Source organism: Dermacentor variabilis, chromosome 10, assembly GCF_050947875.1.
Source record: "Dermacentor variabilis isolate Ectoservices chromosome 10, ASM5094787v1, whole genome shotgun sequence".
In the NCBI taxonomy this organism is placed as follows: domain Eukaryota; kingdom Metazoa; phylum Arthropoda; class Arachnida; order Ixodida; family Ixodidae; genus Dermacentor; species Dermacentor variabilis.
This window is the reverse complement of record NC_134577.1, coordinates 50,570,114-50,596,464: the sequence shown is the minus strand read 5'-3', so window position 1 is coordinate 50,596,464 and position 26,351 is coordinate 50,570,114. Positions and strand designations below refer to the sequence as shown.

The following is a 26,351-nucleotide window of genomic DNA, read 5'->3' as shown; positions in this document are numbered from 1 at the left end:
TCTTGTTTATCCTATATTGCGCAGAAGACGCCTTACACTTTCTCACACTATTTACACGGTGTCTCTGTCGCTCGCGCATGCTACTTTTCATGCCAAACTGATAAAAAAATATATGAAAAAGCAGTAGCCAACAAAGGCACACGAACCGCGCAGGGATGTGTTGCTCCGCCAGCCAATCACTGAAGCAAACAAAATCGCCGTCATGCGACTTTTTCGCATGACGTCATCTGTCTTGTCCGCATTTCCTTTCGTTAACGCCGCGAGCCCGGTACTTCCAAGTCACGAACCACAGGCGCGTTATATCAGCATGACAGAGCATTCTCGACAGGAAAGTAGCGAGCGCAGCGTTTTCAAGAAAGGGAAGGCAAGCGAGACAGATGACGATTATTGTTATGTGGCAAATATACACCCCAAAAGGTGTACATTTTTTAAGGGTGCACACTGTACACTCGAAAAACGTTTACACCCTTTGGAGCTTATCTTGTCCCTGGCACGCTTCGGCCTCCGCGGCCCCAACCAACGGGCCGCCTTGCTTACAGCTTTGATCCCCCCGCTACTCCTTGGGTGCCCCGGAGATCCTGCGCCGCCAGCTTTATTATAACCTCAGGCGCTCTCCTGAGGCCTCCGTTTGCCGGTTACATGTGCCCTCCTGGTGCAGTGCTTGTAAAGAATCCAATCTATCGTGGCGACGAAAACAGCGACCCGCTAGTTGTACAACACCATTCAGAACCTTGCCCCTTCAGACACAGCGATCGCCAAATGGGACGTCCGTGCCCACTGTCTCACCGCGCGGGCAGCTAATGGCGGTGAGAACCGCACTCCGCAACGCCGGCATGTCTAGGGGACAAACGCATATAACACGAAACCTCCTCCGTGGTACATAGGCAGAGTGATTAGGAGGAAGATTTTTCAAGGAGAAAAAGCTCCCAGATCATGTCCCAGATTTTTTCTCTCGTGTCCGCTCTCACTCGCGCCTGCGCACAAACGACTGGCGCACCCCCAAATGAACGTCTCGTGCGTCACACGCTTCCTCCATGGTCACACAGCGTTTTTGATCGCGGTGAAGCCAGATTCGGATCGAAATTCTCGGTCGCGATTGGTTCCTCTGCGCAAGCTGCGCGAGGAAGCCAATCGCAGTCGAGAATTTCGATCCGGATCGGGCATGATCGCGATCGAAAGTGGCCGTGCGACACAACCTCCTGTCGCATGCTAGCCTAGCGTAGCCGCTTCCAAAGCTAATCCAAATCATTGGCGCGAATGTGAGCACCAAGCAAGCTTGTGCGGACAGAGAAGGCTGAAAGCTGTACGAGTGCAACGTTTGCGAGTTTGTAACTGCAGCTCGAGCCAGTGTCCGGCGTAGTGTTTTGTCTTGTTCGTTGGAAATGGCAGAATCCAGGAAACGAACCAGACTAACTCAGTCTACGCTCAACTTCTCCCAGCCTTCACGATCATCTGCGGTAAGCCACCTAGAGCTATTTCACCTAATACACATGACATTGCCTGGAGTATTGCTTGTTTTAAACGAATCGCGTCTCTGTAAATTCTGCTTAATTTTTCAGAAGCGTGGAGATCCCGAGAAAGGCGGAACCAGTATATCGGCGGAAGACCTTGAACGTTTGGTAAGGAGCGTGCAGTAAACCGTACGTCAAATGGCTGCGTAACTGGCGATGTGATGTTAAACGTTCTTGAACATAAATGTCACATTTTTCGCCCGTTTAAGGTCAATGACACCGTGTACTACCTCTTGATCTCCGACCAGCACAAGGAGGCCATCAAAAGGAAAGGTGAGCGTACGTTCATTGCCTCGTAGTTCGACTACCGTGCACACGGTTGTTGCATTCTAGAAAGCGCTCGCGAATACCACACATACTTGCTGCGGCATTAGGAAGGAGAAACTAGTTCAGAGCCGAAATGCAGTTTGCGTAGTATGGCTTCAAACGTGTGCATTTACACGTCTCAAGGATGGAGAGATAACTGGCCTATCTGTGATATGTTGTTAATGTTACTGTGCCAAAATAGCTGAAACAAGAAAATTGAGGAACAACGCAAGTGCTTTTTTTTTCAGCTTTAGGCTTAGCACTGGTAACCTAAAGAGCTGCAGTGTGATGGAATGCAGCGGCATTCCTTGTTCGACCACTGTTGATAATGGTACTGACTTTGTGTTGCATGCTGGTGCACATAATACACCAACATCGACATGATGTGATTCCTGTTTTAAGTAATGAATGAATAACGAGTAACAATCGCACGGAATCCCCTTGTGGAGAATAAACATGTTTAGTTGTGTGGAAAGTTACTAAAAAAGAAGAGAAAGAGAAAAATAAAATACATTTTAAATACCTGTAAATGCTGACAAATTAGACCTGCTTAGAAGAGAAATATCTTGCAGGAACTGCATTAGTTTTCGTTGTTAGTGTTAACTTCCATAACTATGCAACAGCTGACTATAGGCACACCGCACATGTTAGGTGGCGCTACCATAGGCCATTGAAAACATAGAGTTTCCTACAAAAATTACTAGAGGGAACTCTGGCGCTGCAGTCGTCGTCCTACCATGGGAATGGTGGAAAGTACATGGATTTGTCTGACCTTCGTGCTTGTGGATTCGGACGTTCTTGTAGCTTTGTATATTAGGCTATATAAATCTTATTCTCGTATATTTCAGCGCAATTTATATTCTTCGAAGTGCAGAAGACGCCGGGAACGCGTACAATTGCTATTAATTGCAATGATTGAGCTTGTCCAGGTGGCCAAATCGAAACGCGCCAAGCGTCTCAAGGCACTGGCATACCCATGATAAATTCATAAGGGCGTTTCATTTGCTTGTTGATACATGCGTCCGTGGCTTAATGGTTTCAATATCAGGCTTCTGTGCTAGAGTCCCTGTGTTCGAATCCTGCCGTAGGGCAATTTTAATGATGCTTATTTAATTATGTATTACAGAATACGTTGTTGAAAATGACGAGTTTCAAAAGTTACAAAGCCATTTGAAGCGAAAAAGGACGAAGTTTAGGCAAATCCATGTACTTCCCATAATTCCCATGCTGGGACAACCGTTCTCGTTGCAGCTCCCGTAGACACTAGCGCCAGAGTTCCCTCTAGTAATTTTTGTAGGAAACTCTATGATTGAAAAGCACCACCAAACGGCCATGTTTTTGGAAAAGCTAACATTTACGACAAGCCACATCTATGAAGTCGAGGAGGTGGATATTGCAGGCAGTTTCAAAATCAGCACATGCATTCCTCAAACTATAATCAACACAGTGACCAGACAGAAACTTATTATAGAACTTAGTCACTGCAGTGTGCACATCAGGTTCTTGTTTTCAGGTTAACGGCCAAAGAATTCAAGCGTCTAGTGTTCACTCTGGTGTGGTGGGGCCAGGTGCCTCAGGTGTGGGGGACACCGAATACTCCTCGAAGAAACGAACAAAGTTTTAACTAGCATTACCTGATCCTGTCTACAATGAGAAAGTGCTGCTTTCTGAATGGGAAAAAGACAAAACACAGTTTGAAATTTTTTTGCCCAAGAAGTAGGAGCAACAACGACGCCAACATTCTCGTCCAAAGCAAAGTAGTTTGTATGGTTTGGTTCATTTTCTGTTCCGGATTACTTTTTGACAGCCATCACTGGGGTGGTAACCCTTCATGCCAAGCTTGCCTTTGTCCAATCAATATTTTTCACCTCATTACAGGTTTTACAGGGTTGAAACATACTAAAGCACATTCGTCACTTTGACACGCACCATCCTAGCTGTCCCAAAACATTGGCTGTTGCTTTGCAACATGCAGTAGTTCATAATGTGTGCAAGTATCTTCTTGGCAGATTATCAAGGACACATACTTTGGAATGCGAACCGTTAATGCTGTGAACAATATTTAGGGAAGGACATGTACAACGGGACGGCAGCCTGCAAGACGCCATCGTATTGCTGTGAGCACCACTTGATATGCGTGTTTGCTTGTTACAAAATGTTATAATTAACAAATTAACGTCTGTTACAGGCTGTCCTGGTCATGTAGCAGTGGTATATGTGCTTACATAAGTCATGGTTTTAACATCCGAGTGCCACCCAGCAGGCATTGGCATTCGAATTTGCTTTGATCAACTTCATGCACATTACGTCCGGCCTCCTGAACAAAACACGTGCTACCGAGCGGAAAAGAAATATACTGTAGGTAACTCCACAATGCGTCCGTTTGTCATCAGAACAACTTCAACGAAAATACCCAGCATGTAGCTGACTTCTTTATTGAACCAGCTTGGTATAACGTTAGGACTGTTACTTCTCTGATATCCGTGCTGGCAAAACTCTTTGTGCCTGAAGCAATGCTGTAAACAATCTTGTACTCCACAACACCGTAGGTAGCACAGTTTGGATGTGGACTTATTGCAGTTAACGTCGAGGACCTCGGTTTTCGGTTGAAATGTAAATGATCCAGAACAAAACAAAGCTAAGAGCTTGGCTGGACTATGCATTGTTACACTGCCACTGCCAACGTTTCAAAAATGTTGACTGCTGTTGCCAATATAATTATATATGTATACTTCTGGTGCCAATCTCAAGTTGAACTCATGTTGCCACTAGAGGCACCCTTGTAGGGCTGTAGTTGCATCTGCAGGGTATACTCAACAAAATCTGTGGGTAAGATTGTGCGATCCACACTCCTTAGTATTGGTCATCATGATGTTGAATAACTCTTTTGTATTCGGTGCACAAGTGTAAATGTGTTATAATTTTGTATTGCTTTTATGGTAGGAATTTGAGCAAGTGTTAACAGCTGGTGTATGCTTGCTCATTGCAGACATACAGAAGCATGTTCTGAACAACAGTGGAAAAGTAATGCGCACTGTGCTGGCTTCAGCGAAGGAGAAACTCCAGGATGTAAGTTTGAAATGCGAGTAGTCGCTAATGACCGTAAATAGTGCAGCACTGTTCTTTTGTAAACATTGCTTTGAAATGGTTGACTGCAGCGTTTTTCTTTTACTGCTGAAAGAGCCAGTTTTGAGGGACCACATGACAGGCATTACATAAACCAGTTATCAAGTACATGGTACAAGAGTGTTCTTGGAAACTTGAAGTACTTTTCTTTCTTATGCGTACTTGCACAAACCACCTTGAGTGCCTGACAGCAGGCTTGATTTCAATGGCAATGGCTGAAAGTGTCTTAAAAGCAACCAATATGTTTCCACTGCAGTTTGAAGTAGCTTTGTCTGATATGAATTGAATAGTTACACCATATCCTTGTGAGCAGCTTAAATGCAAACATGTTGATCGATAAAAACCTGGTTTGAATGGAATGCAAAGAACAGCACAAGGTCAGGTGTGATTGTTGTGAAGCAGCTCAATGTAAGTTGTGCAATCAGGCTGCTTGCAGATGGCAGTACTATTGCTTGTTTGCTGCTTTGTGCCGTCAAGCAGTCGTCAACAATTTTCAGTTCTTTCCACACTGGTAGGTACTATTGTGTCAACAACAAACAGCATATAGCGAATGTATTTATGCTGTAAGTAACTGTGAAGAGGTGCACTTCAAAACTGTCTGCTAACTATGAGGCATACTGAGTTTTCATGTCCCCCCTACTTGTTTTCACTGAAGAAGCTTTCGGCACTTATATCAAAATAACTGCTTTTGGTAAAACATTTGCAGTAGCATTGCAGGGCCTTAATTACTGTATTGAGTGCCTTAATTAACTTTGACTTAACACCAGAGGTAGTGGGTTCAACTCTCGACCTCCACAATGTCTGTTGGAATCCAACTTGAAAATATGGCCGGTTGGCCTATATTGCCATATTGGGTCGTGGGTGCGAGTGCCCATATTAACTTCGCCATAATTAACACCAAAAGTTGTGGGCTTAACTGTCGACCTTCAAAATGTCAATTGGAATCCAACTTAAAGATATGGCCGATTTACCCTTATCTCCAAGTTGGTTGACTCCCATCAAAGGTTGTGGGTTTGAGTGCCCTAATTAACTTTATCTTATTTAACTGTGCCTTACATCCCTCCCACATGGGCACAGAAATTGACATTAACTGGCTAATGTCTTAAACTTTAATGTCATTCACGGGGTGCCACAAGGACATGCTTAATGGCATTAAAGCTTAATGCCATTTGCGACGTAGTGCGTTCTCGTAACTCACTTGGCCATCAAATGCGTACTCTCGTTCCCAATGTCTCCACATTCTGACGAGACTAAACGGATTCTTAGTGAATAACAATTAATATTTATTTATTTATTTACAATACTGCCAGTCTCATATCGAGACCATAGCAGGTGGGCATATGATTGTACATACAATTGATGATTTATATTCTGAATGGTAAGAACATGCAAAATTGTAAATGGAAATACATCAAACAGGTTCAATGCACAATTTTACAACACTAATAATATCAATAACAAGAACAACTCGCAGAAATAGTACACTTCAGGTTAAATGTAGTACGTAAGGATTATTACAATGTTATAAAAACAAAGAAAGAAACAAATGAGGTAAATGTTTAGCTATAGTTCAGAAAATGGGAGTTCTGATGATTATATATGCATAAGAACTATTCTTTCCTAACTACTTATTTCATCTTCTAATAACTTAACAAAATAAGACTGCGATACTGTGTTAGTTACAGAGGCATCTAGGTTATTCCACTCGCGAACAACACGTGGGAAAAAGGAAGACTGAAAAGTATTGTTATTACAAAGGAACTCGTTTAGTGTATATGCATGATTATGACGAAGTGCGCGGGATTTAGAAAAGGTAACGTGTGCAGAGGCATTTGTTTTTGGTCGGCTGTGTAATATTTGATGCAGAAATTTTAGACGAGCTCGTTTTGGGTCCATTGCCAATCGCAGCTGTAATTTTGGCAGTTAGTTTAGTATGGCACACACAATCAAACGCTTTACTGAAATCTAGTAAAAGTAGGTCAGTTTGATTATGATTATTAATACTTAAAGCAAAATTGCGTACGACCTCTGTTAGCTGAGTGTCTGTCGATAAGCCTCTTCTAAAACCGTGTTAAACATCTACTAGAATATGTTCTTTGAAATGTGCGGTTAAGTGTTTGAGAATAATGTGTTCCAAAATTTTACATGATGTGCTGGTAAGCGAAATTGGTCTGTAGTTAGATGGCAGGTTAGTATCGCCTGACTTATGAATCGGTACAATTTTGGCAATTTTCCATTCTTCAGGTAGGTCTGACGTCGAAAGTGACTTGCGGTAAATAAGGCCAAGATATTCTTCACTTTCTTTAAAAAATTGTTCTTGCTCGCGGTGTAGTGCGTTCTTATTACAACTCGCTTGGCAGTCGAATGCATACTCTCGTTTCCAATATCCCCGCCGTGGCCATGGTGACCATATTCTGATGAAATTAAGCTAACTTGTAGATAAAAATAACAAATGTATTCTTCACTTTTTTAAAAGGAGCTCTTTATTTTCGTAGAGATCAGCAGGCAATCTTGCCGCTAGGCACGGCTAGAGCACTAGTCGGGAGCACATTAACCAGGAGAAGCTGTTTGATTGCACGACTGCGGCTCCATGCCTTGTTGGCCTCATACTGGCCTTCGAATTTCTTGACGATGTTTGGCTCGCAGAAGCACATGCGCCAGAACAAACTGGAGCACACGGTCAAATTCTTCAGGATCACTGCTTGAGAGCTTTGAAGCTGTGAGCACAATTTTCCCAATTTCAGTGCTTTGGCTACGCCATGGATTGGCCGTCGAGCAGCTTTTGCTTCAAACAGTTTACGGCTGGGTGCAACAATGACATTCCTGAAGTAAACTACATACACTACGCCTGTTAATGTTTCTCACGCCATTTCTTAAACATCTGCTTCCTTGATAACTGTTCTTTTTTTATTTTATTACGATTGGCAAGCAAACTTTACTGTTTCACTGCAGCCATCGCCATTGCAACGTTTAATGTCATTAAGTATGCGCCTGTAGCAGCAATAAAAATATAATGACATTAAGAAACTTAAGGTCTTAAACTTTTAATGGCATTTACCTTGCCCGTGAGGCACATGTATAAATTTACTTTGCCTTAATTAACAACAAAGGTGGTGGGTTACACTCCAGCCCTTCATGACTCTCGACTATACTTTGTACTCCTGACAATGGCTGTTGTCTTTTTTGCATTTTACAGGAGGACCCATTTGTGTAATGACTTTTTAATTTTTGCTTTTTCTCAGGTGTTCGGCTTCGAATTGGTAGAGCTTGATGACAAACAAGGTTCTGTCATACTTGTCAGAAAAGTTGACCTTTCTGAGTTTAGTCAATTCCTGAAAAGGTAAGCATGCTTTCTGCTCTTGCTGCAGGTTAGGCACCAGAAATATCCCTAACACTTGCTTGAGAAAATTTCATTTTGGATGCTAATAAGTTGTGAGGAAATGGCTCTCAACATTTCTGTTATTATGGGCCCAGCATATTTATTAAAATCATTATTCTATCATATCGGAAATTTGTTTACTGAATGTTTCATAGATAGGCAATCAGGTACAAACTGTTCTTGCTCAACCTATAGCTTGTTCACTTTCAAAGTTTGCAGTGTATATTATTTTTAGGTTGCTGTATCCCTGAAAGAGCTGCTGACATTTTAATTTGTTAGCTATATCACATTGCTTTGGTGAAATATGGTATATTCATTTTCATATAAGCCAGACCTTGCTAGAAGTGCAACATATTTCTCAATGGCGGCAATAGGAAAAACAAAGCAGCTTTGAACTGAAGGTTGAGTGTATAGCGCAGGCACTGTTGTGTTCATGTTCATAATTAATATTTGTGAGATGTGCCCTGTTCCTTGCTCACCAGCTTACTATTTTTCATGGATCTCGAGGCCTGCTCCAAATGAGACTTTGAGGGCTTCAGCTTTTTGGGCATGCACTACGGTGCAGATCGGACATAGACGCATTTTAATGTTGAATTCCAATGGCGGAGTCGGAGCAGCCGACAGACTCCGTGAGCGAGCACTCGACTCTGGCGTAGAGCAATGCCTCCAAATCCGCGAGTGGAACACAACCTGCGCCGCCGGAGCAAGGCGGAAGCGGAACTTCTATCGCCGAGTTACCCAGGATACCTTGCGTGTTGTCATTTCCTTCCGCTGTTTGATCCCAGCACTGCCGCACTGGTCACTTGTCTCTTCAGCGCCGTTCACCTGCTGTTTTTTAAAAGTGCGGAATGGATATCTCGCCAAGCATGCAACAGCTTTTGCTTCCTCGCGAGTCATGACCAGTGGCGCCTCCCAGCAGACAAATGTGGTAAAGGAAATACGTCACGCAGAGTTCCGGTCCACTCCGCCGATTTTGGCGGAGCATCTTTTTCTGCTCCACGGAGTGACTCCCACTCTGAATCCACACCGACTCTCTCATTGGAACACCTTACTCCCACCCTCACTCTGTCATTGGAACAAACTTGCTCTGAAATGAGCAGAAAAACTTGCTCCGTCTCCGCCATTGGAATTCGACATAAGAGTTGTGGGGGTGCTCCACTCTCTTGTATGCCCTAATGTTATTTTTCCTGCTTATCTCTCGCATCTTATGTAATCTGGTTTCTTCACATAGCACACGCAGTGAAGGAAGTTGCTATAGTTGCACACTAGTGTAAGAGATTGTGCGAGTGTCTGACACTAGCGCCACCTGAAGGAGTGGATAATTAGGCACAAGAAAAACTAGCTTCCTTCTCTTTGACTGTGGGCCGATAGTGTATACAGACTGACTGCACGCTTGTCCGTGTGCTCTGCCGGACTTGCCCACGGGAGCCTTCTCGATTGTTCAAATGCATCTCCATTATGCAAACTGTTTAGGTGTTGGTGTCTGGCATGGGGCGAAAATATTCGCTCGGTATCTTTACGTTGTGAATTGAACTTCGATTCCTCAGCTTATTCTATTGGCATGTTCCATTTGTTATGTAATCTGGCTAGCTAGCATTGGTATATAGAAGGCGCAATAAATGCCCTTCTGTTTTGTTAGCATTACTGTGTACTGTGCCGTTTGTTCCATGGAGCATTTGAGACTCCAAAAAGTTGCAAGTTGAGAGTACTCCTGTAGAACAGAAGCTCTCATTTGCTGTGTAGTCTGTTAGGGTTCCTTGCTCAGAATTAATGCATGTTCCTGAATTTTGGCAGAGTGCCTGTTCACAAAATTGAAGCGACTGAGAAAAAAAATTTTTTGCGGAAATTTTGCATGAAACATTGCATATGCCACATTGGAACATAGAAATTGAACATAGAAAGGCACACAGACATGCACACATCTGAACCTTAGCACCTAGTTGCTATCAGAGTCTGATGGCACATCCTTTTCACTGTCTACCGACCACAGAAATTAATCTTTAGTTCCTTTTGATGCATTAGAAATGCCATACTTCTGGAGGCTCATGCAACCGTCGTCTGCAGGAGGGCATTCAGCACACCATGGACCCACCTTGCGATGCATTGAGCTTTTTATTTTATTTTTATTTTTTAGCAAGAATCAATTTTGATTTTGAGTAAAATTAGTTACGATTGTAACATACATGCAAATTTGAATGCACCTTTTATTAAATAAAGGTACGAAATTGGTAGGGAACATGAAAAAGTTAGCTTTTGCAAGAATTTCATTGTTGTGAAATGAGACAGCACAGATAGGCAATGCATCGCACAACAAAACTTTACTGTCAAAATTTCATTAGCCTACTTCTGCAAGCTTGATTGAGGGTATAGAACTGCATTGCCAACAGTACAAAGTGCACCACATGTGTCGATCAGCAGTGGCAGCGTTGCCGTGGGGCAGTGTTCTCGGTCAATTGATTTTGGAGATACGATCACTTTTGCGAGATTTCGCGTAACTAGGCACCAGATGCAGAGCAACAGCGCTCCACGCATGCAGCAGCGTTTCTCAAGCGCACACTGTCGCATGTAGGCGCTGGCGCATCTGGTACCAAGCGCGAAAGTGTTTCGTATACCCAGAGGTAGTCATTTGAGATTACGGCCCCTTCACGCAAATCTACGTCTGGAGCTGAACCTGCACGCAATGCCTGTCAGCATTCTTGAAGTAAGGAATGCGTATTCCCGGACGACTGCTCAATCACGGCCCATTGCGTGGCACTCCATGCTGCGTCTGCCATCTCAAATGCCATAATTCCACATTGCTGGGACCTGGATTTCCTTCTTTTTGCTGCATTTTTCTCGCTGAGGCACAAATTATGTACTGCATTAGATGTAAAAAAAGAAGTCGACACATGTCGATAGCAACACACGTGCTGCTCCAAACAGGTGTTCAGTAAACAAGATGGTGTATATGAGTGTTTCCGGCGCGATCGCTTCCGGTGCTTGGTTGTTTTTGTAAACAAAAATGGTGGCATATGGGGTGGCGGTAATGTGGTGGTATTTTACGCAATTTTAGTGCAAAGCAATCACATTTGAGCACATTTTGGAGCCTGCGTTGGAGCCTGCGAGCGTTGCACGAGTAGGCAATATGTGGGGTTATGTTCTGGCGAATTTTGTTGATGCAAGATTGTAGTACACCGGCATTTCATTGTTGAGAAGTACAAGATGCATTGAATCCTGTGGGCATTCGCCGGGGATCTGAAAATATTTTGTCACGGGTTTCGATTGTATCCTTGGATGAAATGCAGTAAAAGCTCTTTAATTCAAATTCCACTGGGATGCTACAAAAATTCTAATTACAGAAAATTCGAACTAATGAAAGTCAGGAAAAATCGCTCAGTTAAAGTGCGTATACAGTTCTACAGCGCGTGAGCACACGCGCACACACGCTGCGTCACATTGGCGGGAACAATGTCTGTACTTCGAAGCACTGGTGTAGCCAACAGTTGTAACTGGACGCGGACAACGCGGGCCGGTTTGCCCGACGTCGAGATGACTCTTGCACCAACTGCGCGTTTGTTGCACTTACTGGCTCAGAGAAAAAAAAGTTGCTGTTTTGCCCGAAAAGCGAAGCATTAATTGTGATAGCAAATTAGTAGATAGCTATACGAAGTAAGGATAGTACTTTTATCGGCCATGTAAGTTTGTAAACATTTGCCTACTATTTAATTGACATGTACCGTGTCACGCATGCACAGGTAAACATGAACACATCTCAGACGATGACCGCAGAAATTCTTTGAAAAATGCTGGAGTGAGGAATTACGGCAGTAGCAGCGAGCGAATTGACCTTCGTACAGCTCTCGCTTCAATGCGAACAAAACGTAGAAAGCACATCGCATACGGAGCTACCGGCACTACGCGCACGCTGCAAACATCGCAGTTCGGGTTGAAGATGAGGCCCACGCGGGCGCGCACTTTGGCCTCCTCGCACATTGCTTTCAAGATATGGCGCCCGCACGGCCGAGCTGTAAGTAGCGGCTGCCGGAGAATGTCCCCCTATAGTGTACTAGACTATGGTTGCATGGGACGAACAGTGCTCTCCCGCTGAGGCACTGTGTGGAAAAATTTTGCGAGGGCGCTGCGGGCGAACTGGATTGGGGTGGCGACACGCTTCGTGGCATATTCAACGTAATTTCACTGTGGGCGCTGAGACCAATTGCGCACATACGCTCTGATAATGGCGCTTTATTTCAACTGCAAATTTATATTGACACCTTTTTGCTACGTATACATATTTGACGCATGGGTTGTACAGCATGACGTCTTCAATTTTTCTGTCGTCAAGTGTGTCATCTGCTAGCGAGTGTGCGTCTGTTATGCGGATGCTGGCGGACACCCAGTTTTTCTTGCGGAAAGTCTGTGCAGTAAAATTTTTTATGGTTTTACTTGCTTTGGTGGGCCTGCAACTCTTGTAGGCCAGTATCAAATCTAGTTTCAGCTAGGTGAACTGCTATTTTTAACACTGTTTTCTAAAAGTAACGCGTAATTTTTGCCACAGAAGCCGCTTATCTATAACGTGAAGCCACGGAATAAAATTTTATTGATATCGTGTCATTTTACGTGCTTTTCTTATTGATTGAATATCGATCAGCGACAATGATCAAAGAAAGCAATATTATAGTGAAATAAACTAGCTTTATTGACTGCGTGGTGCTAAGAGGTGCAGATGGCCAGTGCACTTCTAGGTCAATCTAAGGGTACATAGACATATATATCAAAAACATACATGTAAGAGAAAAATGATCAAATATTCTAAATGCACTGATTCAGGAAGTGAAAACTCCCGGCCGGAATAAGCGTTTCTTTTAAAAGCTGCACCGGCGGCGGGTGAACCAATTGACTTTCCAAGAAAAGGAACCAAGACAATTATTGAATGTTAATATGAACAACAGTGTTAGGGAAGAGATACTGCTTATGTACTCATACTAAATCGGGGAGACCGGGAAGTCTTTACCAATGTAGTCTGCGTGGCTTGTCTGGTGTTCTCCTTCAAGGTGCCAGCAGGTGAAATGAAGTAGAAACATATAGTCTAATCCAATAGTATTTGCTATTCAGATTGTATTCGACTTCAGAATTCACTATTAAAAATTATAGAATAGCCGTTTCCGTACGAATGTAACCCTTTACAGCAATTTTGAAGTCTCGAAAGTCAGGGGCCGATGCAAGTGAGGAATCTTATTCCGAAGGATTGTACTGCTGGAGAGTCGTGGCTTTTGTGCAGAGGCCCACCAGTTCCTGAGAGAATTAAAGCACGGGTGCAAATCAGTTCTGAGCAAATTCGCAGCTGTCATTCAATATAAACGCCCCGTTTTGGGGCAGCCTGTAAGTCTGCTAACTTGATTCAGGCAAGGAAAACATCTTTTTGGCAGTCATGTCTGCAACCCAATGGGTGCCCAATGTGGTACCACACTTGCCTTCTTTAACAAATACAGCAGATCTACAGATATCTCTCAGTGTGTGTGAGGCGTGCGGTTCGTTTAATTGCTTCATTATTGTTTGTATGATAGTGCACCGGATAACTGAAAGAAGATGTTTATAATACAGAAGTTGCTTAGTTGAGCGGACGTACAGCCGGGAATGGCATTAAGTTTAGTAATGAAATATAAGCGTAACATGTTTTTCTCAGAAATCAGACTCGCGAATCGTTTCATTTGTTTAGACCCCTAGAAGAAAGCCGAAGAACGCAGCTACCTTCTTTTTTTTTAATTAAACAAATTCTAGCGTTTTACGTCTGGCAATATGATTATGAGGCACCCTGTTCAGTTCTCACCACCTTGGGTTCTTTAACGTGCACCTAAACAGAAGTGCACGAGTGTTTTTCCATATCATTCCCATCGAATTCCATAACCTGATTCGAACCCATGAGCTTGAGTTTAGTAGCACAACACCATATCATTATGTAGCCACTAATTTGGCTACTGGGCCCATTTTTTTCATTTTTTTTTTTCATTTTTGTTGTTAAGCATGGACTGGGAGAAAATATTTCACGTGACTTACGCGCCAAAGATTAGCATGTATAATGGCTACCTATAAAACTGTTTTCGGCGCCTGAGGACCGACTGCAATTAAAGAACCCACACCAATTACTCCGCATTGTATTACGTGAGGAACACGGAAACATGAATGGGATGTTGCACTGTTTCTCTATAAGTATACTGCCTGTAAATCCGAGTACAGGGCGCCGGATGGGGCAGGTACTTTTTATTTGTTTGAAGCGGTAAGCAGGAACCTTAGATATGTTTTTCCGTCTGCGTTTCGTGAGACCTACTAATGGAAAACTATATGGGCAAAAATACATATGTACAGGCTGCTTGAAGAACAAGAACATATTCGTTCTCCTAAGAGAACCGTACACTAACATAGTAGAATGAAAATCGACAGTGCGGCCTCAATGCACTTACAATCACCGAATGGCATTTAAAATAATATAAAATGAAATAAAGAAGAGAACGAATCTATTGCTCAGGCATAAATACATGTCATATCCAATTATAAACACTGTTTGGGTGGTCTGAACATGTATACCAGCGCGCAAAGTAGTATGAATGACCCTTCCAAGAAGTATCGCCAATAATTTCCAACGGCGCGACCTTGATGCTGCCTAATCCGCTTCAATAGAAGCACAGCCTCGGCATTTTTCGTCGTTACACGCCTCACTGTAAATCATCTGCTGCCCAAGACGCTCATACCACTCAACCGTATTTTAGTACACTCTAGTCCCCCCCCTCTCTCCCTCCCTCCCTCCGCGTCACTCCCGTGCCTTGCGCGCAAAAGGAGAAGGTGTGCATCTGCCCCGCCTTCGTTGCTCACGCAAGCGCGATTGAGCTGCGTTGCCGGCTCACCCTTGCACGTTTTCGCTTGCACATACAGCATACGGTGCACGGCGACAATATTATCGCCTGAGCTTTATATGGAACCTCACAGGAGAGAAGTGACCTGCAACAGAGGCGTTGTCCATTCCTGGCCAGGCGCAAACACATCGCTCTCCAGTCAGACCTAAAAAAGGGCTACAGATGGAAAAAGCAAAGCTGCGTGGCCACTGTGGCGACGCCGGCATAGCCGGCGTCACCAACGTTCTCCCGCACACTAGCACTCTCTTTACCCACGATGGCATGGAGGTTGAATTGTCGGTGGTTTGGATTTCGATGTGAATTAGAAGGATACATTGCTGGATGGGCTGCGGCGGCTACTTCGAATTATCCGAAATTTCGAATTAATGAGTTGTGAAATAACAAACTATTACTGTATGTGTTTTTCAGTGTCAGTGAGCCATTTTCTTTGTATTTGAAGAATGGCGCTGAACTTGAATTTTCCTCTGCGAACACTGTGTGCATTAGCTGCATGGGTGACGTGCAGAATTACACAGTTTATGCAATTAATGACTCACTTTATCATCTCTTAAATTTCAGAAGTGACAAAGACCTTGCAAGACAGGGTCTCATAACGCTTGTCTTGGCTCTTATCCTCATGAATGATGGAGTCATTCGCGAAGGTATGTGGTTTCTTTATTTTCTTTTTTTTTTTTTTTTGTCGGATGTCCTTATGCGTGTAAAGGTGTAAGCACTTGCTGTATCTTTTTTACGCATATCAAAAATATGTATGTCCAAGAATAGAAAGTGCATGTCAAGTTAGTTCATTTGACTATATTTGACATTCCCAGAAGGTGTCTATGCATGTTCATTGAATTTGAATACTGATTAACTCGGACTTAGTTTCTTTTTTACTTCCAACCTGGGTCCAGTTAATGGAATATGTCTCTGCTTTTTGCATAATTAATCCAAAGTTCATTCTGATGAATGGCAAATGTGGCACCTGCCGCCACTTCCTGGAATTGAATTACCCATGGTATGTAGTTGCAATGTTATGACTTAAGGATTGCCAAGTTAATACCCCTGCACAATATTGGGTAATACCACTGTGCAATGAATGGGACGATGCATAACAGCAACATTGCATGTGATATGTTGGACTGATCAAAATCATTGCACATAGAATAAGGCCAGCATGAAGGATACTGGCTTTTTTATGCAGTATGTTCCACTATTAAAGGGAACACACCAATGCGTGGCTGCCACTTTGCTGGCACCCCAGCTGCATTTGCTGGCTGAAGCTATGTCAATGCACAGCACAGGGATGTAGAAAGATGTCAACTCCACCAACCACAAGCAGTCGGCTGCAAAGCTGGGTGCTTGCCCGACAGGAATATTTGTCAATGTTCTACATTCATCTGTTTCCTTTGAAAATGGATTGAGCTCCACAGGGGAGCGTGCGTCAGCAGGCGTTTGGTGTATTGCGACACCGCGCACCTGAGCACATGAGGTTTGGACCCTCCCACGTGTAGCCGTGTGTGGCTTAGCTGTGTCTGGGGAAAAGGGGATCCTGGAGGTTGAGCCGACGCCAGGTGTAGGGACCTTTAAGGCCCTCTGGCGGAGGCAGCACACCTCTTTGGCCTCCGCTTCACATAGACGGCACCTCCAGACTGACCCACCTGGAAAAAATCATCAGTTGCCTTTTCCTGTCCTCCTCTTCAGTCTTCGTCTTTCTCTTTCACTTATTATTTTTGCTGTCTTCTACTCACCTCCTTTTACTTCCAATTTTCCGGGTGGCAAGGGTTAACCTTATGTGGGTAGCCAACCTTCGTAATACTAATGTTCGTAATACTAATGTTTGTAATAAAATTCATAATACTAATGTTCCTCGGTTATAAAGGGGAAAATTAACTATGTGCGTTATTCTGAAATATGCGCTGTATTGAAATTCATAGGTTGGAGACGTAATGCATAGGGCAAATAACCGGTGGTTCATTAGATTTTGCGGGGATTGGAGGTATGCCCCGATGCCTTTGTGTGGGCATTCACCTGTTCTGTTGTTCCTACGCCTCTATGGTTCTCGATGGTGGCCTTTGCCATAAACTCGTTTGTGGCGGTGGCACTTCACATAGCCGACTGTGACAGCTTTGGTGGCACGGCCAATGTGATAGGTAGAGTGAGTGTGAGGGAGATCTCTTCAGGACAAGACTGGTTACATGCATGTTTTCCTCTCATCTGCCAGCCCCTTTGTTAGGGCCTCGGACTTGAGCTCTTCTACAATTCCTTTGCACCTGCGGTGAGTGCGTATCTTGTGTTGATCTTTTCCCGAATGCTAAGCCTTGTGCTCGTGCGGGATCGTATTGCACTGAGCCGCAGTTATCGAAGGCCCAAGCCAAAGGAGATTGCCTAACTCTCATGAGATGGCCGATTGGTTATCGCGAGAGCAAGCAGCATAGATGTGAGGAGTTTTTCAAGTGGCATGCTGCGAGGAGCCATCCTCTTGCAGTGATCTGCTAGCGGCGCTTCTGTCTGTATTTTTGGTCTCAGCGCTGGACCCCTTTGACTTCCGTGTCAGCCCGGGACCGGGTATTTGTGCAGCGTTGGGTGTCGCCGGAGACAAAAAAGTTGAGTCACTTCAGCACACGCTAAAGAACATGAAGGCAAAAGCCTGCGTGCTCACGAGATATTTATTACATTACTTGGCATTTTCATTTGGATGCATTACTTCTATTGTTTTCTGTAACAAAAGGTCGTGGGTTCGAGTGTCTTAATTAACTCTACCTTAATTAACCGTGCCATAATTTTGTGCCATAATAGCGGACGTCGGATTCGTTCCATGAGCCGAATAAGGCTTTTGCCTTAATGAACAGTTTCTGCTAACTTAGGGCGATACTGTGGGTGCGTATGCAGCCACATTGCTTAGTAGCCCCCCTTTTGCGGCCTAAGCACACAGGCTAGGCATGAGAGCTGATGACAGAAGCAACCCTGTGGCGAGCTAAGCCCAAACCCACGGTGGTCAGTACTCCTGTGAGATGTGAGACCCCCACAAGTTACAGAATGGGTGCTAGGAGAAGGAAGGCATGGTCAGGAGCAGCAGAGAACTAACTGTGGGATGTGATGAAATTGGGAAATTTGCAGGCATAGAAGGGGATCAGCTGGCACAAAGCAGGGGTAATTGGAGATTGGTGGGAGAGGCCTCCAGCCTGCAGAGGGCATAAATATTCAGCTGATGTTGAGGATGACTGTACGTTTGAGCCGAGTGCTTAGATGTGCACCGCATATCTTATTGCTCAAATGCAGAACACATACAAACATGCATGCACATGGCATGAAGGCTTCATTTGTTAATTTTGGCTTTGTTTGTATTCCCTGCAGATTCACTTTGGAAAATGCTGAAGCCCTATAGCCTTGACCCGAAGTGAGTTTGCCCTTATTCTTCTAGTACCTGTGGGAAATGGTTTACTTCAAAGCTGGTTCAAAGGGTCTGTGCTTGTTAGTTTGCATCGGTTACATTATTTTGTTCAGTGATGCCTTTCCATTTGAGAGGTTAGCAGTTGGTATGTTATAATACTGTTGTGACGTTCCTTACGGTTTGATTTTTGTTTGCGTTTGGCATGATACCTGCAATGCCATTGGCTTCGAGGGTTGTTCACAGCCCTAAAGAATTGTTCACAAAGAAATGCCTCCTAGTTTTTTTTTTCTATTCATCAAGCTACTATATTAATTGGAGGCTGGTAATTTGCAAATTTCTGTGCTGATGCTCCTTGTGATTGCACATGCATTTTCATTGCACTCTGGAATGAAGCATAACTGTAGAAGCCGTGGAAATAGTGTCATTGATTAGCGTCCCAAACTGTGAGCTCTCCATAAACTTTTGCAATGGAGCAGGGATGTTGTAGACACCAGTGAGGAAGAGTGTGGTTGCGTAAAGCTTATTCTGAGGCATATGAAACTGTGCTTGGTCAAGTACTTCAAAAGTGGGATGAATCAGCTCACTCAAGGTGGCTCGCGTAACCAATTGGGAGACAACTGTGGTTCAGTTACCACACGAACATTGAATCAGTCTTTTGAACCTCAGCAAGGAAGATGATGAGACAATGAAAAAACCAGCGTGTGTACTGCAGTGTTCTTTAACTGCTCGCCTATCAACCATCTACTGTTCTAAAATGCAATTGTTTGTGAAATGCTCAGCTATTTTGGTAAGTTGTGCATTTGCGTGCTAATCCTCTGCACGTGCGTACACCTTTCTTCTCAATTTCTTTCAGCTTGTTGGATTCTGCCTTTGGTGACGTGAGGAAGCTGATCTGCCTAGAGCTTGTCAAGCAAGCGTACCTCGAGCAGTCCGTGGTTCTTGGGTCTGATCCACCATTGAATCAGTACCGGTGGGGCGTGCGTGCAAAGAAGGAATTCTCGAAGCGTTCTGTCCTCGAAATAGTCTGCAAGGTACTTTTAGTCTCATTAACAAGCATAATGGAGCTAAGCTGGCCAGTGATAATGAAGCATTGTTGCAGCACTGTTCTGTGGTTTACAAGACATTCTCTGCACCCTGAATTGGGCTTGTTGGTTCGCACGTGTATTGAATGGGTCATGCTTAAATGTTGCATGACCAAAAACAGTAGGTGCTAAAAGAAAAAAAGAAAGAAGGAATAGGTACCAAAAATAAGAAAGGAACAAGAATAGGTGCTGACTACCAAAAAATGTATGCACAAAAAAAAAGCAAAAATCTTCGCTCAAAAAAATTAGAGGTACTCGAATGTTCAGTATTGTGAGTACAAGTCGATTATTACATATAAATATTATGAGGCCGAGACCGACTGAGCTGCCAAACACTTTTTATTCCAAAAGGAAATGCGCCAGCTCAAAAGCGAAGAAGCAGAAGATTAGGAATGATGATGGCTATGTAAATATAAACATGATGAAGTACATTAATAGTGCTTACACTAATTTCTCCCCGGCATGGAAGCGGCCAGCCCGGCCTCAGCTTAAAGAAAATCTAAACGGGGAGTGAAAGGCTTCATCTGTGAGGCTTGGACAATTTCTGCATTCCAGCGATGGCGGTCAGTGAAAGGGTGCACTGGGACGACGAGGTAGTTCACTGCAGAAGTTTGTTGCACAATGGTGTACGGGTCAATGTAGCGTAGAAGGAACTTCTTACAGAGTTCTGGAGTTCGGAATGGAGTCCAAAGCAGGAGTTGGTCTCCAGGGTGAAAACTGACGTCTAGGCGTTTGTTGTCACAGCCACGTTGCTTCTCAACTTGGGTAGCTTCTGTTCTTCGCCGATCGATTTGACGGCAATTTGCATCTCGGGCAGCAAAGTCTTCTGGAAAAGGGACACATTAGGCGAAGAAGGTGAAAAAAAAATTCTCTGTTGAATACGGGAGAAGGCACTCATCCATACAAAAGGAAAAGGGGGCTGTAGCTGGCAGCCCATTGAATAGTAGTGTTATATGCGAATGTCACAAAAGGAAGAACTTTATCCTAGTCATTGTGGTCAGGACAGACGTACATGGAAACCATGTCAGGCAGTGTGCGATGGAAGTGCTCAGTAAGGACGTTGGTTTGTGGATGATAGGTACAAGTAGATTTTTGCACAGTATCAGTGGCCCGAAGAACTTCCTCGAGAATCTGGGAAATAAGTGCCTTGCCACAGTCACTCAGAATAATGTGAGGAGCCCCGTGGTGCAAGACGATTGAGCACAAGAAAAATTCAGCAACCTCAGAAGGGGTATCGGATTGAAGAGGTGCAGTCTTGGCATATCTTGTTAAGTGGTTGACTGAAGTGACAATCCAGCAGTGACCGGAGGGTGTCAAAGGCAAGGGACCACATAAATCAACGGCAACAAATTCAAAAGGTGCGTCCGGGCAAGGGAAAGGTTGTAGTAAACTGGCAGGAGGGGATGTCGAGCGTTTGCAGTGTGGACATGATGCACTAGAGGCAACGTATTTGGCCACCGTTGTAGACAGGTCAGAAGCAGCAGGTCTTGATGCAGTCGTCGGTCTTGTGGAAGCCTAAGTGGCCAGCTGACACGTTGTCGTGAAATGCCTCTAGTACGTGAAGGTGAAGGCAGCGAGGTATGACTGGAACCCACCGGTCTACCTGTCGGGTGTTAAACGTAGCGGTGTAGCACACCATCTTGAAGGCGGAATTGTCGTAGCTGGCATCGCAAGTGACTGTTGAGTGTCTCGGTGACCCCACTAAGGCGATCCATGAAACTTAAGCAGTAGGAGTCGGCCCGCTGAAGCAAGACGGAATCAAAGTGTAATGAAAGCATAACTTGGTCCAGGGGCCTTAACGAGAGCGTGAGGCAGATGTAGCGTTGGAAAGACATGATGGGGAAGATGACGGCACGTTACTGGGAGAGAGTGAGAGTGGGCAGCGAGACAATGCGTCGGCATCGTGATGACTTTTGCCATACTTGTACATTATTGTAAAGTCATATTCCTGCAAGCAGAGTATCCAGCGTCCAAAGCGCCCTGATTTGTTTCTAATTGATGACAGAAAACGCAGAGCATGGTGGTCGGTGACGATGTGAAGTGGCGGCCATAAAGGTATGGGCTAAAGGTAGGGGTGAAATTTCTGAACCGACCAAACAATAGCCAGACACTCTTGCCCTGTGATGGTGTAGTTCCGCTCAGCTGAAGAGAGTGTTCGGCTGGCGTATGCTAGCACTTGCTCTTTAGAGGCCGCATTATGTTGCTGAAGTACTGCTCCAATACCTGGTGTGCTTGCGTCAGTATGGAGTATGGTGGGGGCTCTTTCGTCGAAGTGACGAAGCACTGCTCCGGAAGAAAGGTATTGCTTGAGAACTTGAAAAACCGACTCACAGTCTTCAGTCCATGTGAAAGAGCCACCGTTAACCAGTAGCTTGTGTAGAGGAGCCGCTATTGCAGCCAAGTTGCGGATTAATCGACGAAAATTAGACGCCAAGCCGAGGAAATTAAGTAAATCTTTATGCTGCTGTGGGCGAGGAAACTGGAGAACAGCAGTAATATTTTCGGGGTGCGTGTTTTTGTGTTGATCTGGAGACCGGCATTTGCAAGGCACTTGAGAACTTCGTCTAATCATTGAGGATGTTGGCTGAAGTTAGAGGAGAAGGTGGCAATATCATCCAGGTAACAGAGGCAGGTCTTCCATTTTACTGCATGAAGAACATTGTCTATCGCGTGCTTAGATATGGCTGGAGCATTACAAAGGCCAAAAGACATCGCTTTAAATTCATAAAGTCCATCCTGTGTAGTGAACACATTTTTTTCTTTGTCAGTCTCATTCATCGAAATTCGCCAGTAGCCTTAACGAAGATCAAGGTGGGAGAAATGCTCCGTCCCCTGTAGTGTGTCCAAAACATCGTCAATTCGAGGTATGGCATATAAGTCCTTGCGTGTGATCTTATTTAGCGCTCGATAATCGACGCAAGAGTGAAAGGAGCCATCTTTCTTCTTGACCAGAACCACAGGAGAAGCCCAGGAGCTAGATAAAGGACGCATTATGTTTCACGCAAGCATGTCAGCAACGTGTTCTTCAATGACCTTTTGTTCAGACAATGATACACGGTAAGGGCGTCGTCGTATAACAGCAGAACCATCGTTTTCAATGCGTTGTGTGGCCACAGAAGTTTGGCTCAACACAGGGGAATAGCTATCGAACCAGGCCTTCTGCTTCACCAAGAGAGCCAGTAAGGCTTCGGACTGAGCAGCTGTTAGGTCAGCATCGATGACGGCTCGGAGAGGGAAAGAATCATCCCAACCTGAAGTTGGTGCTGGCAATGAAGAAGGGCAAAGTTTTACGATAAGGATGGGTTGAAAGTCTGTGAGGGTCACCACAGTCATCCTTTTGGGCAACATCACAAGATCTGTGGTTGTGTTGCAGGCAGACAGAAAAGCACAGCCCCGTGAAAACCGCACAAGGCAAGCAGCGATGAGAATTCCGCGAGAAATACAGCAGGGAGAAGGGTGACTAGAGTGTCTCCGTGGACGATCTGACTGAATTTGACGGCTACAATGTATTCGTGACCAGGACGCAGGACATAGTCTACAGCAACAGCCAAATTCAACTATGAAGATGACGAGTCTATAATAGGTGCAAGTGCTGTGTCCGTGATATGTACAACTTTCTCTCTACATGAAAGGAAGTCTGAAGCAGAATGTAGAGAGTCCCAACCCAGGATAAGCTCATGAATACTGTACACGAAGGAAGCACAATAAACACAACGTGGTGCTGAATGCCATCGATGAGAACACAAGCAGTATGGTGCCAATCAGGGTGAATGAATGCATTATTAGCACCGTGCAAGATAGGTAGAAGATAACGTGTTTCGGAGCCACGAGCACAAATCATTATGAAGAACAGACATGACGGCACCGGTATTGACGAGAATTGACACGGGAATGGCTTCAATACGGGAACTCCGTCAACAGTTTCAGAAAGCATGTTGGCCAAGCAAACTGGAGGAATTGCTGAAGACCGATAGGAAGCAGTTTTCCCTCCAAAAAGTTCAGTTTGTTTTCTGGGTGCTGGGCTGAAAGATGGGAAGCAGGGCGAAGCGGTAATGTAGAGCGCTGGTAGGGTGAAGGAGAATGATGTCTGGCTGAACGGGAACTATGATGTGGATTGAGGGCAGCTGGAGGAGACAGAGAACAGTGCTGAGGAAATGAGTACGACGGGGGTAGTAGCTGTCAGGTCGGCAGGTGTGGTCTCTCTTGTACTCAGCATAGCCACGTCTTTTATTCTGTTGGCGATGGCGGCAGAGCGAGATATATGGCTGCGTACACTGCAGTAAAAGCAAACTGGATGAGGTGTACGCCACTGAGGGTAGGATGGCGCAGCAAGCACCCGGGTGCCCATCGAAGCCAAATGGCCATAAGTAACTTCAGTACGCACGAAGGTCACGGTAGTGGTTGGCAGAGAAGCAAAACCCACGTATGTATGTGTTGAGCAGGCTACTGGAGTAAGAAGAGTTGTGGATGTAGTCATCAGTGACAACTCTTGATTGACAACCTCGCGCAAGTCGAAAGTTTGGGGTTGGGACATAGGCAGCAGGAGAACGCCGCAGGTCTTGTGCTTTAAGCTCTTCACGGATGATGGTTTGGATGAGAGCATGGAGATCAGAAGAATGGGGGACCTGAGAATCGCTGCTGTCCTTTTGAAGACGAAGAGACTACAGCTCGTCTAGGCACTGATAAGTGGAAGTTATGTCGTGGATGGAAGCTGGATTTTGCATGATTGAGGCGTTGAACGTGGACAGTTCCAATACCTTTAATTATCTGTCGAATGCGTTCGGCTTCCGTCATGCTAGGGTTTGCACGGCGGCACAGAGCCAAGACATCCTCTCTGTATGAGGTGTAAGACTTGTGCGGAAGTTGGAGGCAGGTGTCTAGCTTCTGTTTGGCAACTTGCGCATGACCAGACGAGGAAGCGAATATTTGCCGCAGCTTGGTGGTAAATGTTGACTAATCTGCGATGTCAGATTCATGCTTGAAATACTACGTTTTTGCAACACCGGTCAAATAAAATGCGATGTGCATCAATTTCTGGGTGTCAGTTCACCGATTGCATGAACTCATGCAGTCGTTGTTGTCGAGCCATTCGTCATTGTTATCACCGCGGAACCATGGGATATTGATCTTGGAGGCTTTGGGCATGCACATTCAATGTTTTCATAGTTTTCATTTTTCTTTTTTTTTATTCCATGTGTAGTGTTGCATTACTAGCACAGTGTTTATGATAGCTGGATCTCAGGTGGGCTGTTTACTCATTTTTCTTCATATTATATTTGAATACACATACATTCGTTATGAAAGCTACATCCGTTAAGTATGTTGTGCTGCGCAGTTGAAAAATGCATTGCTTGTTTCATCAACACACTTGTGTCATTCACATTTCAACCTGGACCATGGGTGAAAACAGCGCAAAATAAACACGAACAAGGGAGGAACACAGGACGAACACTGACTGCCAATTACTAGGGTTTATTGTGCACATATACCTATGAAAAAGGCGGGAGGGGTTGCTAACTTCCACTTCATTCACGCATGCTCACATTCATACCCTTTTAAGGCATAAACATTTTGAATGTGCCTGTTTGTCCTGATTATGTGATGGGGTCTTGTTTGTCCAGGTTATGGGCCAAGGGACACGTCCAGAGCACTGGGCATCAGTGTACGACGAAGTAGTGCGTTCCGAGCAAGACAACTGACAAGGAACCTGATGTTAACCTCCCACATTGGGCATCATATAATTCATTGTATAATACCTATCTTCCTTTCTTTTTCTGCTGTTTGGGATGAAGGCAGTGCAAATTTTTCTACAGTGCAGACAACAAAAAGCAAGGCAGAGAAACCGGCACATCGCGTGGGGTGTCTGTTTCTATTCTTCCAGCAGACTAGTACACATTAGGAAACAAAGAAGGCCAATGTACAGACATATATGGAGCTCTTTGCCCATTTGGTCTTCTTTCCTGGTTCTTCCTAAGTGAGTACTGGTCTGTTGAAAGGACACAGACACCTTAAGTGCCATGCCACAGAGGTGCATTAATTATTGGCGAACCAGCGTTTCTTGATCTTTTTGTTATACTATAATTTCAGTTTGGTTGCATATATGTAATGTAAACATTGTTTGTATTTTGTGCCTTCACCCATTACTTATTTTGTGAGCCAGACTGCTATATTCTGGAATGAGCTGTTTCGCAATAAGGCTTGCACCTAAAAAAAATTTAGCTCAAGTTTGGTCGTAATTTCTTTTTAATTTTCGCTTCACACACAAAAAGATACTGTGATATGTACATACTTCACAGACTTTGTCTGCTGGGTTGCTTGATGATGAACATCCTTCTGTAAATAATAAAGCTGTGTAAATGTGTTATACCTGACTCCTGAACTAAGATCTGTTCCAAGACTGCACCATGTTCCTCTTGTTGGGTGCAAATGGGTGCATTTGCTCGTAGTTCTATGGCAGTCACTCTCACCTTGGACTGCAACCGGGGGTATGGTCTAAAGATAGTAATACCAATTGCAAATACATTTTTTTCAGTTCCAGTTATTAGCTTCCTAAAGTTATAGCCTAAGTAGTTAAAAACCTGTGTAATTGTCAGTATTGCTACTGCTTCATGTGTAAAATAACATAGCTTTCAAGATGTCCACTGTAGGCGTAACAACACCAAAAAAAAAAAAAATTATTTGGAGGTG

General features: G+C 44.3%; 1 protein-coding gene across 1 annotated transcript; it reads left to right on the top strand.

Moving 5' to 3' along the window:
• The first annotated feature begins 1,113 nt into the window (after nucleotides 1-1,113).
• Nucleotides 1,114-26,035, top strand: MAGE (necdin, MAGE family member). The gene is made up of 9 exons (XM_075672692.1): nucleotides 1,114-1,457; nucleotides 1,560-1,619; nucleotides 1,721-1,784; nucleotides 4,807-4,886; nucleotides 8,186-8,283; nucleotides 15,771-15,853; nucleotides 18,546-18,588; nucleotides 19,436-19,613; nucleotides 25,286-26,035. The coding sequence occupies exons 1-9, from the start codon at nucleotides 1,383-1,385 to the stop codon at nucleotides 25,361-25,363; spliced, it is 759 nt and encodes a 252-aa protein (XP_075528807.1). The 5' UTR covers nucleotides 1,114-1,382; the 3' UTR covers nucleotides 25,364-26,035.
• Nucleotides 26,036-26,351: the final 316 nt, after the last annotated feature.